At 40.8% G+C, this 20585-nt stretch overlaps 1 protein-coding gene across 7 annotated transcripts in view; it reads left to right on the forward strand.

Moving 5' to 3' along the window:
* The window catches only part of Usp45 (ubiquitin specific peptidase 45), a 58509-nt gene that overhangs the window by 20556 nt on the left and 17368 nt on the right, over positions 1 to 20585 (forward strand). For 6 of the 7 annotated variants that reach the window (XM_038347890.1, XM_038347894.1, XM_038347893.1 and 3 more), the window contains 5 exons: positions 1509 to 1651; positions 2296 to 2391; positions 5711 to 5841; positions 14914 to 15001; positions 19894 to 19975. In XM_038347890.1, the coding sequence (XP_038203818.1) occupies positions 1509 to 1651; positions 2296 to 2391; positions 5711 to 5841; positions 14914 to 15001; positions 19894 to 19975 (540 nt within the window). The remainder of the gene's footprint in view (positions 1 to 1508; positions 1652 to 2295; positions 2392 to 5710; positions 5842 to 14913; positions 15002 to 19893; positions 19976 to 20585) is intronic. The other variant, XM_038347896.1, reaches the window with a different exon arrangement.

A 20585-nucleotide genomic window follows, 5' to 3' on the forward strand; every position in this document is an offset into this window, starting at 1 on the left:
CATCGACATGTCAGTTTGTAAATGTCGAAACTGTTCTTCATTCTTACGTTGTCATTGGACACAAACTAATAATGCAGTTTTCAACTGGGCATGGTGTTACATACCTTTAATTCCAGCCCAAGGGTGGCTGAGGCAAGTTCAAATCTATCTCATCTACATAGCAAGTTCTAGGCCAACCACAGCTACATAGATCCTGTCTCTAGAGCTATGTAGACCCTGTTTCAAAACCAAATAAAAATCAAATGCAATTTTCAGATCTATTCTAGTTATCTAAATTATCAGTTACAAAGCTTGATATTTTACTTTTTGTAGTATACTGTGATCCCATTAACTGTTTCAATTTTTAAATTTTCAAACCCATAGGAAAGTTGCCAGTTTTACCAAAGGGCGTCACTGTAAGATGGTAGTTTCCTGACCTGGTCCTTTCTTTTAACTAGCCGTCATCTTTTCATCAGAAGTTTTCCCTCTGAGCATGGTTAATGATGCTTTTCTTTAGTCCCAGCACTCAGGAGGCAGAGGCAGGCAGATCTCTGTGAATTTGAAACTAGCCTGGTCTACAGAGTGATTTCCAGGACAGCCAGGACTACATAGTGAGACCTGTCTCAAAATCAAAGAAAAGTTTTCCCTTGTGGAGCTAAGAGATGGCTTAGCCATTAGGAGTACTTGCTGCTCTTTCAGAGGACCAGGGTTTGATTTTCCCTGACCCACATGGTGGCTGAGAACCATCTCTAACTCCATCTCCAGGCACCTAATGCCCTCTTTGGCCTTTGTGGGCATCAGGCTTGCATGCACAGGCATACGTGTAGGCAAAATACCAATGCACATTAAAATGTTTTTGAATTAAAAAATTCTCACTATTTCATCTTATAAAAAAGTTATTATTAATATGCCTTCATTCGGTAATCATCTATTTTACTACTCTTGTTTACTTTGATGTTCAAATTGTCCACCTTGGACTGATGTGTTATGCAGCCTGAAGCCAGTGGTTTGTTTGTCCATAGCCCAGGCTGACTTAAACTCTATTTGTAGCTGAAGATGACCTTGAATCTCTGACCACCCTACCTCTACTTCCCATGACCCAAGTGTTCATTACCATTTTGAACCCTTGCGTATCCTTTGGCACAACAACAATTTCATAGCTCATTTCTCATTTTTCCTTCCCGAGGCTTACAATAGCTTGTCTTTAGGCACTCATTTCTTTTTCTGTGGGGAACTGTATTTACAAGGAAGGTCTTTTCTGTTTGTTTTCACCTATTTTCCTATAAGCTTTTAAATGCATCAGGAAATTATTCTGCCATGTAAAGGTACAGATATCTATATTAAAATGAGTTCAATTCAATAGCAGTAAAATATAAAACCAAAGATACTGAGTTTGTGGTCTTGTTCAGGAACACTAAATTCAAAGATTCAGTCTTACTTGATTTTAAATGATATATCTAAATTATTAAGTGACATTTAATTTTATATCTCATGACATAAGTTTTCTGTAACTTACGTATGTTTCACAGGTGCATTTTCTAGAATCATAAAACTCTGTGAAGAAAAACGTGAAACAGGTGAAATAAAGAAGGGAAGAAAAGGCAGCTGTGTGCCGTCTGTTAAAGGAATTACAAATTTAGGAAACACTTGCTTTTTTAATGCAGTCATTCAGGTAAGAGTCACCAGAATGATCTGTAAACTGTAAACAATTATTTGAACTAGTTAATATGAGCATAGACACATTACCGTGGAGACTGTCCAGTAACTGTTAAATGTTATTCTAGAAAGTTCTTTCTGCTTTTCTTTGTTTGGAGTAGTTGTTAGTCATTATTGTATGTATACTCCACAGTGCTACTTGGAAGTCTGTTGTCTTGTAGTATCATACTGACAGACACATAAATTGTAGTCAGTTAAATCTGTAAGATTTTAAGTGGACATGTTTTGTTGTGCTGGTTATGATTGGAATCTTTGAGAGTATTCACATCATCACATCAGAACCACATACTGAGAACATTTTGTGTCGTCACATCAGAACCACACACTGAGAGAGAACATTTCATGTTATCACATCAGAACCACACTAACTGAACACTGACCATTCATATCATTACATCAGCACCACACACTAATGTCATCACATCAGGAACACACACTAACGTCATCATGTCAGGAACACACACTGACGTCATCACATCAGGAACACACACTGACGTCATCACATCAGGAACACACTGACATCATCACATCAGGAACACACACTAACCATCACGTCAGGAACACACTAACTGAATGGAGGCTTGACTCTCTATTGTTTAGAACTTGGCTCAGACTCACATTCTCTTTGAACTGATGAATGAGATAAAAGAGGATGGCACCAAACTCAAGATTTCTCTTTCGTCAGCTCCACAGCTGGTGAGTAACAGTACAACAGCTACAGAAACATAATAGCCTGTCGTCAAAATATTTCTTTTCTGTTTCTCTAAGCTACCAAATGGGACTGTAGTCTGAGGGCTTTAAAACATAATTCAAAAATATTGTAAAAATAATCAGATAAAGTTTTCAGAAATTGTAACTTTAAGGTATGCTATGGTTCAGAAATATTGTGGATCAAAAAATAGATATTGAGGCAATTATTTGCGGATACTAGAAAAAACAAGAGTCAGAACTTTTATTGAACAAAATGCCTAGGAGTCTTGTAGCTAACAGTAACATTTATTTAAATTTAGGATTTGTTGTTGTCGCTGTTATTTAAACGTAGATTTAAATATTTAATATTTGAAGGTTTAATTTCTTTCTTTTTGTTTGTTTGTTTATTTGCGTCAGGGTATCACTGTGTATTCCTGGCTGCTATTAAACTCACCCTGTAGGCCTCGAACTCACAGAGATTCACCTGCCTCTGCCTCCCGAGTGCTGAGCTTAAAGGTGTGTGCCACCACTGCCTGGCCAGGTTTAATGTATTTTTATTAATAGTTTAGTTATTTGGTGTGTATGTATGTGTGCCATGACACAGGTGCAGGGTCAGAGGGCAACTTGTGGGATTCGCTTCTTTCCAGTGTGGCTCCTGAGGATTGAGTTCAGGTCATTGGGCCTGATGGCAGGCGCCATCACCTGCCACACAGCCTTCTCACAGGCTCTTCTTGGAAAGGGAGTTAAAGGCTAGTCTGATGATGGGATTTTAAGCTAATGAGAAAGGAAGAGAATAACAAGAAGAGCAATCACTGGCATTCAGAGCTGGCCTAAAATACCCAAAGTCAGACCATGTTACTCAGTCTCACAGTCAGGCAACCTTGCGCTAGGTCTCTGACTGGGACAAAAAAGAGCAAAGTAAGGCCATTTTGTAATTTATCTATCAAGTTTACTCTGCCATTCAGAAAACCCAATACCCAGCTGGGTAGTAGTGGTGCACACCTTTAATCCCAGCACTCAGGAGGCAGAGGCAGGGGAATCTCTGTGAGTTCAAGGCCAGCCTGGTCTACAAGAGCTAGTTCCAGGACAGGCTTGATAGCTACAGCAAAACCCTGTCTCAAAAAAAAAAAAAAAAAAAAAAAAACCAGAAAAAAAAGAAAGAAAGAAAAAGAAAAGAAAACCCAATACGTAATACCCACGCTGGGTAACGCGAGAGCGAGTGGCAGGCAGTGTAGCAGACCTACCTCAGTCCTCTCTAGCTCTGTGGATTAGACTTGATGAGATAGTCAGTGGTAACTTCCTGTCTGCTGATGGCATCTGTCTAGAGGACATCCTCTTTTCCTTAGATTCTGTGCCAGAGTTAACCAAAGTCCAAAGTTGTATAGGTTCTTATACCACCCCTTACTGACACACTCATCACAGTGAGAACTTCTGCATCATGACAATGAGTAGTTGGCTTACTTTATTTAATTGTCTGTATATTTTGGATGGCTTTGGACAGAAAGGGCTGACACTAGTAGCCAGAAGTAGTTACGGAGAGCTAGTGTAGTATCTGTGCTTGTAGTCCCAGGCAATTGAACGGGAGACTGAAGCGAGGTGGTGGCTTGATCCCAGCAGTTCAAGGCAGCCTAGGCAACATGCTGAGACCCTGTGTTTATCTTAAAAATAAATAAAAAAGGCATAGGGTGTGATTGCTCCTGTATGGGATTCTAGGTACTTCGGAGGCTAAGTTACAGGTGTGCTTGGAGCTGAGCAAGACTTTCAAAACCGATTTTTTTTTTTTTTTTAAGACGACAGGGCTGGGTATATAGCTCAGAGGTGAGTGAGTGCTTGCTTAGCATATGTTCAGTCTCTAACACCACACAAATAAAATAGAAAAGTAATTGCTTTGTATGTATGTGCACGTGATACAAGTAGTTACAGGAAGACAGCGTGTGGCTCACAGCTCGCTTGTGAGAGCAGTTTAAGGACTTCGGTGCAGTGTTCTGGATCACACCTCCCAGGAGACCGAGAGGGATTAACAAGAGAGCAAAGCTTGGTGGGGGAAAAGACCTAAAATGGCTTAGTCCTTAACAAAGTGCTATTTATTGAGCTTTGTATCTCCTTTAAAAGAAGATGTAACATACCATTCTGTCATGTAATTCCCCATCCCTTCCTTTATTAGTAAAAGGGGAAAAGTAAATGAATTTTAAAAAATGAAATAAAAACATGGCTTCTAAAGTATGGAGAAGAATTTTGTAAGGGAGAATGCAGACAGAATCCAGGCTGATCATGACCAACAGACTAAACCAGACCTTGAGATGGGGAGGCAGAGCAGGAGAGGAGCTGCTGACTAAGGTGGCTTAACCAAGAGGTGAAGAGCCAGAGGAAGTGGAAACCCAGCCCCTGGGAGGGAGAGGTTTAGGGTAGGGAGTGCAATGAGAAGTGCCAGGAGGAGGCACAGGTACTGAGTGGTGCTGGGAAAGCTGGCCAGCATCCTGTCTGATATGTTGTTGATAGACTCCTCAGTTAGCCGTTTGTCCCTAACAAATGAGACCGGACAGTAAAGTGAAGTTCTAGTAAATATAATTTGTGTTTATTTGTGAATTTGTACAAATACCAAGCAGATTTATAATTTTGCTTGTAGAAAAATTTGCAGGTCGAAACAACTGAGGATTGATGATTTCACCAGGCTTGTGATTAAGTAAGAGGCAGAAGATATTGAAAATACTGGTTTTTTGTTTTGTTTTTTTAAGCAAGGCATTGTTATCAACCTGGGGATCACAACTTGTGCCTCATATCAGGTCCAACAAGTTGTCCTTCTCAATACACCAACTGAAGAAGAGCCAAGTGAAAATGGAAAGGAGGAAAAAAGAGTTATTGAGTATGACCACATTTGGGAAGAAGGACCAAAGAGATCCAGCAAACCCTTATGTCCATCCTTGGGGTCCTGAAGTGAGGAAAGTGTAAATAGAAGACCGAGGATATGCAAGGGCGTCAGTCCCATCCTGTTAAGTGATCTGGCAAGGAATTAGAACTGTGTAAAATCAGTTTTCCCATCTGGCTGGCACAGGTCCTGTTTCCCAGCATGAGATTACGGGGAAATTCCTAGTTCTTTGGGGTCCATTGTTCCAACTGCAATACAGTCAGATTGAGTGACTCAGTCTCTTAGAGCATTTAATCCTATTTTCTCTTTTTAAATATTTTATATATGAAGGACTAAAAGTTAATACACTTGAGACAGTTTAGTTACTATCAGTTAAATAAACTATAGCTTTAAGATTCTTGATAATATTTTGTTTTAAAATTATGTATTTCTGACAAAGCATTGATCATGTTTTCAAAGGATCCGTTAGTGGTGGAACTTTCAAGCCCTGGACCATTGACTTCAGCCTTGTTCCTGTTTCTTCACAGTATGAAGGAGGCGGAAAAAGGACCCCTTTCTCCTAAAGTTCTTTTCAATCAACTTTGCCAGAAGTGAGTGTGTCTGTATTCTTAATATGAACAATGAGGTCATAAAGTTCTGATGCGTTCCCACTTAACAAGGGTTTTATTCCCACTCTGTTGTTTGGGTTGCTGCCCAGACTGACAAGACAAAGAAGCAACATCTGTTAGCCACATCTGTGTGCTTTATGCATATTTTCACCATCCTCTTTAGAAGTGAGTGTTCATCCCCATTTTATGTGTTTTAGGAAACAGAGACACAGAACTTAGGTAGCACCCCTAGTGTGGGGGCAATAAAATGGAGAATCAAATTAAGTCTGTTCTGACTCAAGTCTATGATATAATGTTATGTATGTCTGTATCTCCTAGGAAGTTACAGCCTTTTTTGTGGTTTGGCAAGGAGAGTTGCTTGTGCTACCTGGACATACTGTTTCTGGGGTGGAACTAAGCGGTCAGGCTGGGGAACTAAGTGGGTCAAGCAATTCTTCATGGCTTGGGGCTATAGATGAAAGTTTTCTGTGTCCTGACAGTCTCACTGGACTGATTTTTCCCGCCCACTGCTCCCTGCAGCTGGCTATAAAATAATCATTTAGAGGCTTAATATTAATTATAATTGCTTGGCTAACTCTACATATAAATCAGGCCATTTCTAACAATCTGTGTATTGCCGTGTGGCTTTGTGGTGTTACCTGTTCTAGTACATCTTGTCCCAGCAGCTTGCCAGCTTCATCCGCAGTCCCCTGCTTTACCTATATCTATGCTTGGATTTCCTGCCTAGCTATATTCTGCCTTGCCATAGGCCAAAGCAATTTTATTTATCAACCAATAAAAGCAACACATATTCGCAGCACACAGAATATGCTATCATGGGGCTATCTTTCAGCTATAAAATCTAGAAAGTAGCATAACAAATATGTTTCTTGTGTTGGTGCCTCGCATGTGTCTGGCAAAGTCCACCACAAAGCTACATTCTCAGACCCTTAGCTTCTTTATTTTAAAGATGACTTGGAGGCAAATAGATTTTATGTGATTTCTCCAGGTACTAGTATATGCTTAAAAGTAAAATCTTCATATGCCTCGAAGTGAAAAGATGCCATAAAGAGCTTACCTAAGTTGATGTTTGTAAGAAAAATAAAGCAGAGAAGCAGACGACTGCTTTATTGAGACAATGATGGGCCTGACCCCAACCTTTTCACGGGATGAAAGTTAAGCTCATTTAGAGAGGCTGAGGAACATATTGTTAATCCCATCAATCGAGAATAAGACTACTACCACAATTTTTTGAGCCAAATTTGAAGCAAGTTTTAATTAAATACTAGCCAGGATGATAGACTCTGGCTCCCAGAAAATGGCTACGAGTCACATTTTGCAGAGGCTTATAAAGGCAAACCCATAAGATACCATATTTCCTGTAAGGTCCAATCAGGAGCAAGCATAAATCCTAACATACTTCTTCCCTGCCATCTACAACCAAGCAGGGGCAAGCATGTATTCTGACATACTTCCTGCCGGTATACTTTCTGCCTACATATGATCAAGCACATCCAGTGCAGTTTGGTCAAACAAACTTGTTTAGGGAGTGAAAACATGTGTCTTGTTGTCTTCCATAAACAATAGCCTCCAACATTTCAGGAAGTATATGTCCTTAAGGGGCTTACAGGTTAGAAATATTTTTGTTTTATAGACCTTTTAGTCACAGTAATTAAAACTTAAAACATATGTGCATACATGCATGTATGTATCTACCAGGAACTTACAGCATTTTTGAGGTTTTGTTATGGGAACCCACCAGAAATGAGCACTCAGACACAGTGTATAGCCAGTTAAGTCTTTATTCTTGCTGGCTGGGACTACACTCATGTGTTCAGGACCTCAGTAATAGCACCACACATTTAGACCAAGGGGATTTTAAAGGCACAAACCATGTTCTGGCTCGCTTGGCAGCTGCAGGGAGTGCTTTTTCAGAGAAGCAAGCAGTTTAACAGAAGCTAAGTGGTTAGCTAGAGGGGGTTCTGCACAAAAAGCTAAGCTAAATTATCCAGGGCATCTTGACCATGGGTTCCTAGAATAGAGTTGGGTATTTGTCCATGGGATTCTCCATCCAGGAGATCAAATTTTAGTTAAATCTGACATGGCCTCAGCAAGAATACAAGATGGAGGACCAGAAACGGTGTCTTGCCCTGTCACAGTTTGGCAAGGTGAGTTGCTTGTACTACCTGGACATACTGTTCTGGAGGAGGATCTGAACTGAATGGCCAGTCTGGGGCTAAGCCACTCATTTTGACTTGGAACTATCACCCAGTACAGCCTGATGTAGTTCTTCATGACTCAAGGCTATGACCCAACATATCCCAATTCTGAAAGGGTGAAAAGGAGAAAGGGGAAGAGTCATAGCTTTGGGGCAACTGCTTCCTGCTAGAGGGGGGCTGCGATCTCAGTTTTAGAAGGGGTACATTAAGGTTGCTTCCAGGTTGGATAAGGGCTAGTCAGTTACCTCTGGGCAGTAAAAGCTAGTACAGTAGTCTTTGTTGGAGGGACTTGGTGAGACAGCTTGGGAGCCAAGTGGGGATAATTTGTTTCTGGTCCTATGCAGTCTGCCTCTCTGATGGGGAGAGCTGGGAAACTAGAGCCTGGCTAACTTGAGCTTGGTGAGACCTAGAGATGTGGAGTGAAATTGTAGGGGAGCCTTTTTGAGTATGGAAAGGTGAAGACAGGAGACATTTATGGCCTATTAATCCTCTCTACTTCCATTAAGACAGGTGGAATTTCCTGGGGATTTGGAGACGGGTTGGGTAGTCGAAGAGAGAAAGTCAAGGCCATTGCCTGTCTGTGTGGAGGAGGGCAAGCAAAGGATGATCTCAGAGAGTAGTGTGTGAACTGTGTGCCCTCTTATTTGTGGCTGTGAAAGCCTCAGCCCATCCTGGAAAGGTGTCTGCAAATGCTAGTAAATATCTGTGTCACCCGACCAGAAGCCCATGGTGAAGCCTAACTGCTCGTCTAGGGGAGGTAACAACTCTCATTTGGTGAGATGGAAACTGGCGGCAGAGGTTGGGATTAGGATTTGTCTTTGGGTCAGACTCACAGGACTTGATTAGTCTTTTTAGGAATAATCCGTCAGAGGATGAGCGGTAATGAACTGCGGGGGGAAGGAAAGAAGGGTGACTCAGGGAGTGCAGACAGTTAGGGTGTCAGCCCTCAGGGAGGCTGCAGTTATGGGGAAAGAGCATCCATGTGGATAAGAAGGCTCTGGGGGTGGGGTCTTGTTGTTGTAGAATCAGGGTGTGATAGGGCGGTCTTGGTCGGCCTTGTTACTGAAGAGAGATAAATCTTTTTTTTTTTTTTTTTTTTTTTTTTTTTTTTTTTTTTTAGTTTTTTGAGACAGGGTTTCTCTGTGGCTTTGGAGCCTGTCCTGGAACTAGCTCTTGTAGACCAGGCTGGTCTCGAACTCACAGAGATCCGCCTGCCTCTGCCTCCCGAGTGCTGGGATTAAAGGCGTGCGCCACCACCACCCGGCGAGAGATAAATCTTTTGTCCTCTTCACGTCCACTGCAGTGGAGAATGGCTGCTTGGGTGGGAAGGAGAGCTGCTTCAAGGAGTTTCTGTATTAAAATGGGGTTAATAATTGGGATGAAGTTTGTGTGCATTCAGAGAGGCTTGGGGACATGTGTGTGTGTGTGTGTGCACGTACCTGCACGTGTGTGTGTGAGTGTGTGTGTGTGTGTGTGGTTTGGCAGGGTGAGTTGCTTATGTTACCAGTGCATTTTGTCTCTGCAGGTGGAACTAAACAGGCTAGGACTAAGTGTTGTTTGTTTGTTTGTTTGTTTGTGACAGGATCTTACTGTGTAGCCCTGGCTGTCCTGGAACTCCTGTAGACCAGACTGGCGTCTAACTCACAGAGAATCCACCAGCCTCTGTCTCCTTAGTACTGGGATTAAGGTGTGGGCCATCAATCCTGGTTTGCTAAACAATTCTTCATAGCTCGGGGCTATTGCCAAATACAACCTGACACAATTCCTCATGACCCGAGGCTATTACCCAACACTGTTAAAATAGTCACTCATTTCTTGTCTGAAATGGTGGAATGATTATATGTCAGGTTACTGTATGTAACATTAAAACTGGTCCTTTTCTCATGGACCTAATAAACAAGTTCGGTCCAGTTACTGAGGTGTGAAGGAAGCAAGTTCCTTAAGTAGGGACTTGCATTTTATAGTATTTACAGACTTCACGATTTTGTTTAAACTGAAGCGAGTCCCAAATGTAGAGGGTTGGCCGTGCTTCATTAATTCAGCACATACCATTTCTTTGCTCCGTGAAGGCCAGAAAAGACTGTGAGAGCTTAGAGATCTGACTGCCACATAAAGTTAACTTTAGAGCATTGCAGGCTTGACAAATTTGTTATAATTCTGTCCAAAATAGCTTCATTTGTTTTCATGTTTTCTTCTTTTATTAAGATTTATAAAGTCAAAAAGTATGTTGAAATAGTTGAGTACTCCTAGACAAAACTCAGGTTCTTGTCTGCCCTTTTCCTCAGGATTCACTGCAGGGTTACACCGTTCTCCTGAGATGCTGAGGGGCAGAAATGCCTTACACTTCGGTTTGTTCAGATTTTGGAACATTTTCATATATTATGAGCCCTCTTGAAGAAAGGGTTCAAGTAAAAACATAAAGTTGACTTATGTTTAATATACCATGTGAGCATAGCCTACCAATGAGTTTATTAATATTTTTAAAGTGATTGTTTATTATGTGTATGAGTGTTTGCCTGCATATATGCATGTGTACCCCCATGTGTGCCTGATGCCCTTGGAGGCCAGGAGAGAGAGAGCATCGGATCCCTCAGATCTCCAGTTGAAATGCTTGTGAGGCTTGGGATGTGGGTGCTGAGAAACAAACCCAGGGTTTGCAAGCAGCAAGCACTCTTAATGCTGAGCATCTAGTGGACGTTCTCGGAATATTTATGGGGACATTTTAGGCAGTTCTATAAAATGCATTTGAAGTGAAGCTAATTCATACTCTTGTTATCTTTTCTTTAGGCTTCTTCATATGTTTGAATTTTTCAGTTCATAGGCTTACTTGGTATATAGTTTTGTTTTGTTTTTGTTTTTGTTTTTGTTTTTTTTTTTTGGTTTTTCGAGACAGGGTTTCCCTGTAGTTTCTAGAGTCTGTCCTGGAACTAGCTCTTGTAGACCAGGCTGGCCTCGAACTCAGAGATCCGCCTGCCTCTGCCTCCCGAGTGCTGGGATTAAAGGCGTGCCCCACCACTGCCCGGCGGTATATAGTTTTTTTCCTTATTAATGTTCCTTCATTTTGTTCCCACTTCTTTCTTACCTCCTTGCCTCATCTGTTACTCCTTTACTTTCTCCCTTTTACATCTCCACTCCCTGCTTATTAATTTTAGATCTTAAATTTCCTCTCACATAATCCTCTGGCTGGTTTTGGAGGTAAGTTTCCTAGTGTGGCATTTACGTTGTGGCCATGATTTGGGCGTGTGGTGTAAAGGCTCGGCTTTAGGTACTCAGGCTATCTTAGTCTTTTTGTGGCTTTGGAAACGTTGTCCAGGGACTTTCTTTAAAGTTTAAGGAACTGTCCCTCATCCTTAGACCATCCGTAAACAGCTTCATTTTGGTCTCTTTCAGGTCGAACATGGCTGTGTCTTGCTTTGCCTCTTTTATGTTTGTGATACACGGAATTCGCTTGGAACTTTTGTTTTATTACCTTTCTATTACTCTTACTACTATTATTATTACTGTGTGTGTGTGTTTATATGATGCTTGTGATGCAGCATGTATGTGTGCTCAGAGGACAGCTCTGTGAAGTCAGGTCTCTCCTTCCACCTCTGTGTGGGTTCTAGGCATCCAGCTCAGTATTGGGAATTGAACTGGGTGATTTGGAGGAGCAGCCAGTGCTCTAAACTGCTAAGCCTCCTCCCCAGCCCTTGTATCTTGAAGAATTTGAAATTTCTACTTTCTTTTTTTTTAATTTATTTTGCCTGCATGCTTGCCTACATGCCAGAAGAGGGCACCAGATCTCATTACAGATAGTCATGAGCCTTCATGTGGTTGTTGGGAATTGAACTCAAGACTTTCGGAAGAGTAGCCAGTGCTCTTAACCTCTGAGCTATCCCTCCAATCCTTTTCCTTCTTTTTAAACATTTTTAAAAAAATCATGTGTGTGTGTGCTTGTGTGTATTTATGTGCACTACACGTGTGCCAGTGCCTTCTGAGGCCAGAAGAACAGCACATTGGATCACTGGAATTGGAGTGACAGGCGATTGTGGCCACTTGATGTGGGCATTGAGATCTTAAATCTGGTCTTCTGTAAGAACAATGATTGTTTCTAACCCCTGAGCCATCTATCCAGCACGTCTTGCCTCATGACAGCACCACTCATATTAAATGATAAGGTTTGAAATCTGAAATGTCTCTTAGAGGCTCATGTGTTTATACACTTGGTCCCCAGCTGCTGGGGTGCTTTGGCGGGGGAGGGTTGTGGAACTTTTGGGATAGAGAGCTGAGCTGGTGGATGTTTGGTCAAGAGGATTGTAGTCTGGCTCTGTGTCTGGGCCCTGTATCCTCTCTGCTTCCTGATCCAGCAAGGTGTGAATAAGCTACAGGGCAAGCTCCAACTGCCATGCACCAACCTGCTCTGGTGGCTAGCCCTTCCCCCCCATGAGCTCTTCCCTTCAGGTGTGTCTGTCTGATATATTGTCATAATGATGAAGAAAATAATTAATATACTAAGGCACCTTTCCAATGAATGTTCCTCTTATTTAATAAGCTGAATGTCTTCATATGTTTGGTATCTGCTAACCTTTTTAAAAGTAAGTTTAAAGGTATTTGATATTGGTACCTCAGATAGGATCCTTCAAAAATTTTATAAATTATTGGATTATGTTTTCCAGTTCTAAGTAGAAGAATGGGGAAAAAAAACCCTAGGTTTAATTTTTTTCAGTGATTATTTAGACGACAACCAACAATTTATACATTATGGAGATGGAGATAGGCAGCTTCTTTGTTCAGAAATGATCTCCACCCTATGTGCCTGTCTGTTCGAAGGCCACCGGGAGACTCTGGAAGGATTCCTGGTTCTGTCCTGGTTGACTTCACTAACAATGATATTAACAGCACAGGTCTATTATGTAATTTCTACCTCTTGTGATGCCAGCTGTAGAGGCTCAAGCAACTCTGGGATCTGTTTCTAGCCTGAGTTTCTCTGACCTACTCCCACAAGCCTTCTCTAACATAACGATGCTATTTGCAGCTACCGAGCAAAAGACTAGCTGAACCGGTGTTTCCTCTTCTGTGGTTACTTCACTGCCAGCTCCCTTAGCCTGTGGCAGGCACATCAGTGCTCTGTAGGGTGGATGCTAATTATGAGACTCTGAGGAATACTATTTAAAGTACTAGATTCTGGGTCATAAGAGCCGGATTAGTATTCAGTGACATTTAACTTGTTCCTCTTCAGTCTTCTCAAGTAGAAAAATGTAGTTCATTTTTACTAAGTCTTTAAGAGTGTGGTTTATATCAAATGAGATTACACATACACATCATAGTGACATTATTGTAAATTTGTTTTTATATAAATTTCATATCATTTCAGGTGTTACATTAAAGTCTTTTATGCATTTTGTGTTGGTTTTTAGAGGGTGAAGGATTATGTAATTTCTACCTCTTGTGATGCCAGCTGTAGAGGCTCTACATCTGGTTTTTATTCTTTGTCATGTGGATACAAAGTTTTCTCAGCACCGTTTATTGTTGAAGTGGCTGTCTTCTCTCCAGCATAGGGCTTTGACACCCTTGTTGAAGTATGTTTGCATCTGTATTGTCTGTTCTTTTCTGTTGGTGCACATGGCTGTTTTTGTGCCACTGCCTGCCCTCTGGCTTTGTTAGTATAGCTCTGTAGAACTGATTGGAATCAGGTATTGTGATCCCAGAACTGTTCTTTTGCAGACTTTAAAAGTTACCAAAATGAGCCGGGCGGTGGTGGCACACATCTTTAGTCCCAGCAGTCGGGAGGCAGAGGCAGGTGGATCTTTGTGAGTTTGAGGGCAGCCTGGTCTACAAGAGCTAGTTCCAGAACAGGCTCCAAAACTGCAGAGAAACCCTGTCTCAAAAAAAAAAGTTACCAAAATGAGCTAAATATTTGCTATTGGTATCTCTATGCATAGCACTTAACTATCTCATTTAGTCACATAGGAAATCTAATTATTAACTCCTTAGAAGGAATATATTCACATAGTTATCAGTGTGCAGTATATAAGATATATTCTGTAACTGTGTGACTGTATTTTTTCTAAAATAAAAAGCAAATAATATTTATATTAAGATACAGAATGTATCTTTTTATTCTTTTTATTCTTTTAGATAAAATGATAAATCACAGAGGCTTGGGTTTGAGTGCTGTTTTTCTTGCTGACACTATGACATTATGTATTGTTTTAATATCTCTTCTGGTCCCTGTGGTTGTACCTTTTCGTTGGGACTAACAGGTCCTCAATAATGACATGGAGACTTATTATTAATTATAAAAGCTCGGCTGATTACTGAGGCTCGTTACTAACTATCTCTTACAACTTAAAATATCCCCCTCCCTTTTTTTTTTTTTTATCAATCTACTTTTTGTCTCGTGGCTTTATTACTCTTACTCCGTACTACCCAGGCTGCTTCCTTTCCATCTGGTTGGTGACACCCTCCTTTTTCTTCACAGCTTCCTATGTGCCTGAAAATCCTGCCTAGCTATTAGCCATTCATGTTTTTATTAAACGAATCAGAATGACACATCCTTACAGTGTACAAAAAGATTCCACAACAGGTCGCTCCTTTACAACTTGAGAATGTAGCACATCTCAGTGAGGTTTTTTGGGGAAAGGGAGTGAGCGTGTATACAGCTGCCGTGTAAAGTACTGTGTGTGGCATGCCTGGTTAAGTGCCTACCCAGTGGACTCTTTTGCTCTGGAACACGAATAGCATCTTGTCTGTTTAATTGAAAAGCAGTAAACTGACTGTTAATTTATTTCACGGTGGTCTTAAGTAAGTCTGACGTGTCTGGTGATCTGTAAAATGATTGTTCCTTTTTCTTTGTTGCTCTGTTTTAAAATCCTAGGGCTCCTCGGTTTAAAGGGTTCCAGCAACAGGACAGTCAAGAGCTGTTGCACCATTTGCTGGATGCAGTGAGGACAGAGGAGACAAAGGTCAGATTTCTTAATGTGTGTCACATGTTCTCTTTAAGGCAGGGATATTGGTCTGGACTAATGTCTGTAATTTTAAAGAATAGTGACCAGTCATTTTATCTATATTTTGCCTTTCTTCGGTAAGATTGTTTCTCTTGTAGCCCTCTTTTTGTTTTTCTTAATGTCCCTCAGCTCTTAAATCAACTCAAAATAGCTCAGAGACAAAACTCACTATGGTACATATCTACTGTCCCAGCTACTCAAAAGGCTGAGGCAGGAGGATTACTGGGACCTGGGAGTTTATAGTGAGAGACCTCTCAGGAAAAAGAGACAGGCATGTTTTTAATCCCAGCACAAGGGTAGTGGAGGTCTCCGAGACTGAGGCCAGCCTGGTCTACATTGTGAGACTCTGACTCAGGAAGGAAGAGGGAGAGGAAGACATAAAAAGAAGGGTAGAAAGGTTGTTTTAATTATTGAGGCAAGGCATATAAATATAGAAGACAAACAACAGTCTGGAAAGCAGATTTTAGTGGGGCGAGGTAGGATTCTAATATTTTATTAAAAATTATTTCAGCACAACAAAGAAAGAGTTCATGTCTGTGTTCTACAGAACAGTGTGTCCTGTAATCGTGCTTTGCTGACTGCCTCTCTGACTGGGCTCAGCCTTCGGATCTCCAGACTCCCTTCTTCTTCAGCACTCTTACGTGTGTTTTCACTTTGGAACCTGGTTACCGTCTGTTAAGGTTTTTGTCATGATTTGGCGTGGATAGTCTAGTAATTCTAGCACTCTGGTGGCAAGAGGATGGTGGGTAGTAAGTTCTGGCAAGCCTAGGCTATATAGTAAGATCCTGCCTCAAAACCAACAATACAAAAGAAAGATTGTATCCTCTCTAACACCTTTCCTAAGTCGGAGAAAGGTACTGTTGTTTTGTTTCCTTCTTTATACCTGGATGGAGTTCTCTCAGTACTGTTGAGCAAGTTTATTACAGCTTCCAGTGAGAACCTGAGTGGGAAAGCACGTCACCCATTGTGTAGGTTATTCCTGGTTTCCTGGGGATCTGCAGCTGTTTTGAATATGTTATCATTTGAATAAGTCAGTGGTTAACTACCACATCATGTTGTACCTATTTTATAAAAGATAAATTAAGAAATTTATAGTTAAAATTTGGAGACATTAACATTCCCATGAGCTAAAATTTGATCATTCTTTCTTCTTTTTTCTGCAGAAGTATGTTTATTATCTAATGATAGTCATACATCATTGCAAATTAAATTTTTTACCATGCGTTGTTTTTCTCTGTCATACAATATCATAAAAACTCAGGAAGTATATGCTGCTCTTATTCTGCCATTTGAGGGCCATTGCTAGTTTGACAAGATTGAAATGTCATGTCTGTGGATGTACTTAACCTCACAAGCAGATCAGCCATGCTGGTTGGTTACAGTGAGCCCGCAGATGGGAGCAGCATTCTCTTACCTGGGAAGGAGCAGATGCGAAGTGCCGCTGTCTGGGCTTTCTTTTTTTTTTTTTTTTTAAATATTTATTTATTTTATTATGTAAAGAATATTCTGTCTGTGTGTATGCCTGCAGGCCAGAAGAGGGCACCAGACCCCTTTACAGATGGTTGTGAGCTACCATGTGGTTGCTGGGAATTGAACTCAGGACCTTTGGAAGAGCAGGCAATGCTCTTAACCTCTGAGCCATCTCTCCAGCCCCCTGCCTGGGCTTTCTTGATGGAAGAAAGGCTGCAGCGTTAAGTCTGCCACCAGATCATGGAGAAATGACTTACATATTGTCTCCGTAAAGGGTTTGCTTGTGACTGTAAGGTTGAAAAATATACTACTGCTAAATTGAATACAGATTGAATACAGTGCTAAAAGGAACATGTAGTCGAATTATACATATTTGTGTATGGACAGAATTTATAATTACATTTACTATAAATAGTTCCTTTATGGGCAGCCTTTTTACCTTCAGATCATGTTTTCTTTGCTTTTTTTCCCTTTTAATTTGAGCTTTCACTAAGATTAGACTTATTATTTTAAAGATACCTCATTTTAATGTAGTGTTGAGTAAGATTATGTTAAAGGCAGAAGTCTCAGCTACACTCTGTCACACATGTGTTTAAGCAGCTCCATCCCTGGCTTTCCCTTTTCTACTAACGTGAACATTTAGGTGATTTTGTGTGTGTGTGTGTGTGTGTGTGTATGTGTGCATGTGCACATCTTATGAGTTTATTATAGATGTATAGGTGGGAGCATAAGAGGGAGAGAGCTTTGCTGACAGAATGAGGCCTGGAGTCAGCAGTGCTAGGCAGGTGGCCTTTTCATGCCCCCAGTACTGTAGCTTGAACGTAGGGCCTGTGTTTGTCAGGCAAGCACTCTACCAAGTGAGTTACTTCCTCAGCTCTCTCGAGTCAGGTTTTAGACCTTTACTATACTTCATAGAAGTAATTTGGAATCTTTTAAAAATGAATTCTATGCCTTTAAAATAGGTTTGGTGGTAATCTGTGAAATTTTTAGGCTTTTATTCTTTCTTTTCCTTCCCTCTTTTTCTACTTCTGGCATGGTAGATGATTTTCTGCCTCTCCTATAATTAATTTTAAAAATTGTATTTTCCTAGAAAATTACCTACTATATTTTTTTCAAATGTAATTATGTTATAAAGTATTCTCTTGGGGTTATTTAAATTTTATTTAACTTTCTTAGTGACTTATTTAAGTATGATATTAAACTTCCCTTTATTATATAAAGATTAGCTAGTACTTTTACTTATCCTGTACTGAAAGAATTAGTTTTGGTTTCATGTATTATTTCTCTCCAGTTCTGTTTTTATTTCCTTTGAAGCTTTTCCTTCTACTTTTGTTTGGTTTTAGCAGCCCTTGTCTCAATTCATAATTTGTCTGCTTAGTCCATTTGTTTTTATTGTTTTCAATTTATTTGAATATTTAAGGTGTGAAATTTCTTCTGAACATTGGGAAATATCTTAGATTCTGATATGCAGTGTTTTTTTGTTGAAGTGTACCACATAGTGTCTCTAGGGCATTTTTTTAAACAGAGAATTCTGTGTAATTTTTACAGTGCAAAAAGCCATTTTAGCGTCTGGAGAGATGGCTCAGCATTTAAGAGCACTGGCTATTCTGGTAGACCCAAAGATGGGATCCCAGCTCTCATGCTGGGGTGTTCACAAAGACCTGTAACTCCAGCCCCAAGGGATCCAATGCTCTCCTCTAGATTTTTGGGTTCCTGCAAACACATACCTCATACACAGTTGCAAATAAGTGAATAATAAATCTTCTTTAAAGTCCGTTTCAGGCAATAGAGTTGGGTTTTAGTGCATGCACATGCACATGTGTGTGTGTGTGTGTGTGTGTGTGTGTGCGCGTGTGTGTGTGTGCACGCGCGCGCATGTTCTCATATGTGAGTGCATGTATGTTTCTGCATGGAGGACAAAGTTGACTTTGGTATTTTCTTTAATAGTTCCTCATCCTGTATTTTGAAGCAGCGTCTCTTACTGAACCCAGAAGTCATCTTCTCAATTAGTCTAGCTAGACAGCTTGCTAAAGGACTCCCTGCCTACACCTTTCCTACTCTGGGATTCCAGGCAGGCCCCCACACCCACCTTGGCTTTGTGGGAGGCAGGGTTTCTGGAGATTCACATTTTTGGTCCTCGTGCTTACATGGCAAGTGTTGTTCAACCGAACTTTCTCCCAACCCTTCAGCCTCTCAGACAGTAGTTGTAGAGTAAAACCTGTGAGCAATATGTAGAAAACTGTCTTTTGAAAGATGACAGGCTTCCCTTTACCCTATGTAACATTGTAAGTTACACTTGACAAAATTCATCTTAGAGGCCCACCTAACTGAAGGCCAATAATTTGTTGACTTAAATGAATATTTATTATTGTAATATATTCTTTTATTCTGTTTCGAAATGTCTGTTTTGGAAGGTTGAGACTTGCCTAACATAGACAGAAGATGGAGAGATAAGGACTATGAGTGTGTGACTCAGTGATAGAACTCTTACCTAGCATGTGTAGGCCCCAGTTTCAGAGCTCAGCATCACATATGAACACATGCACACACAGGTGTGGAAATAGAAACCTCGTAACTTGCTGTAAGCAGCTGAAGACACAGTCATTATTGACGACTGCGTGTAATGATCATCATAATTGTGATTTGGGAAGTTCTTGGTAGATGTTGTTGACAGTGTGGACTTTAGGGTCTGTGTGTGTGCACTTTCTCTGTAGAGACTGCAGTGACTAGTCTCATAGCTTCTTATATATTAAAATTTCTTCATAGACAAGAAATTTCATGTGATCTGATCTTTTTCGCCCTTTTCATATTTATATCTTGATAAAGAATGCTAGTTTAGATAGAATGAGAAGGGGCAGAGGGACTCTTACTCTGAAGCTGAGGAGAAGCTGAACTTACTGGGGTACTTGCTTTTTGTACCTGCTTTAAATCTGAGGGGGAACCTAAACACAAACTGCCGCTCATCTGGGAAAATTTGGCATTAGAGAGCTTGTTTGAGCGTTGTGTTTGTTTTTGAAGTTGTTTTAGAACCAGTCCAGACTGGTTCTTCCTCACTATCCTGCCCCTTCTTCCCACTGCCGAGATTACAGGTATGCACTATCATCTCCAGCTAGAGGTTTTGTTCCTTGGTGGAGTTTTAGAACTGAAAGATAGAGTACACTTAATGTTTCTAAATGTGTATAACGTAGGGAAATCTCAATCTCACAAAAATCTTTCAAAACAAATAAAACTACTTATCCCAACAGTAAGTACCTATTTAAGATTCAAATATTTTATTTTCAGCATAGGAACCATAGTGTATCTTGCTATTTGAAGGTTCTTTTTATTGAGAATGAGATCTTCATTGACTACCAGTAGGTTCTCTTATCTTTCTTTTACAGAGGATACAAGCAAGCATTCTAAAAGCATTTAACAACCCAACTACTAAGACTGCTGATGATGAAACTAGAAAAAAAGTCAAAGGTATGTCGACTCTGTTAAGGTACCTTATAGCTAGCCAGGCAGTGCTGGTGCATGCCTTTAGTACCAGCACTCAGGAGGCAGAGGCAGGCCGATCTCTGTGAGTTCAAGGCTATTCTGGTCTACAGAGCGAGTTCCAGGAGAGGTTCCAAAAGTTTCAGAGAAACCCTGTCCCACCCCCCCCCCAAAAAAAAACAAAAAAGAAAAGTACATTATAAAGCAATATAATAAAGGTTTTTTCATCCCAGAAGACTCAAGGAACATTGCAGAGGGCAGCATCTAAGAGCTGAGGGGGCAGGGAAGGGGAGAGTGTTGGAGAACACTTTCCTCTGGACATGGCCTACCTTGTACCCTGGAACTCTCAGCAGCTGTGATTTCCCAGTCCCTGAACAAACATGTAGAGAAGGGTGGAAGGATCAGAAAGGTCATGCTTCCCTGAGAGTAGAAATGCTGCTTGTGGTTGCTAGAGGGAGACTTGTTTCCAGAGTCTAATCACTGGTAAGATGCCATGCATCTGTAAATAGCCAGTCTGTACCCGTGCTCCTGTAGGGACGAGGAAAAGGTGATCAGTGGGAATGGGGGGGGGGCATAAAAGACAGTGATTCCCCCTTTT

This window comes from Arvicola amphibius, chromosome 11 (assembly GCF_903992535.2).
Source record: "Arvicola amphibius chromosome 11, mArvAmp1.2, whole genome shotgun sequence".
Taxonomy (NCBI): Eukaryota; Metazoa; Chordata; class Mammalia; order Rodentia; family Cricetidae; genus Arvicola; species Arvicola amphibius.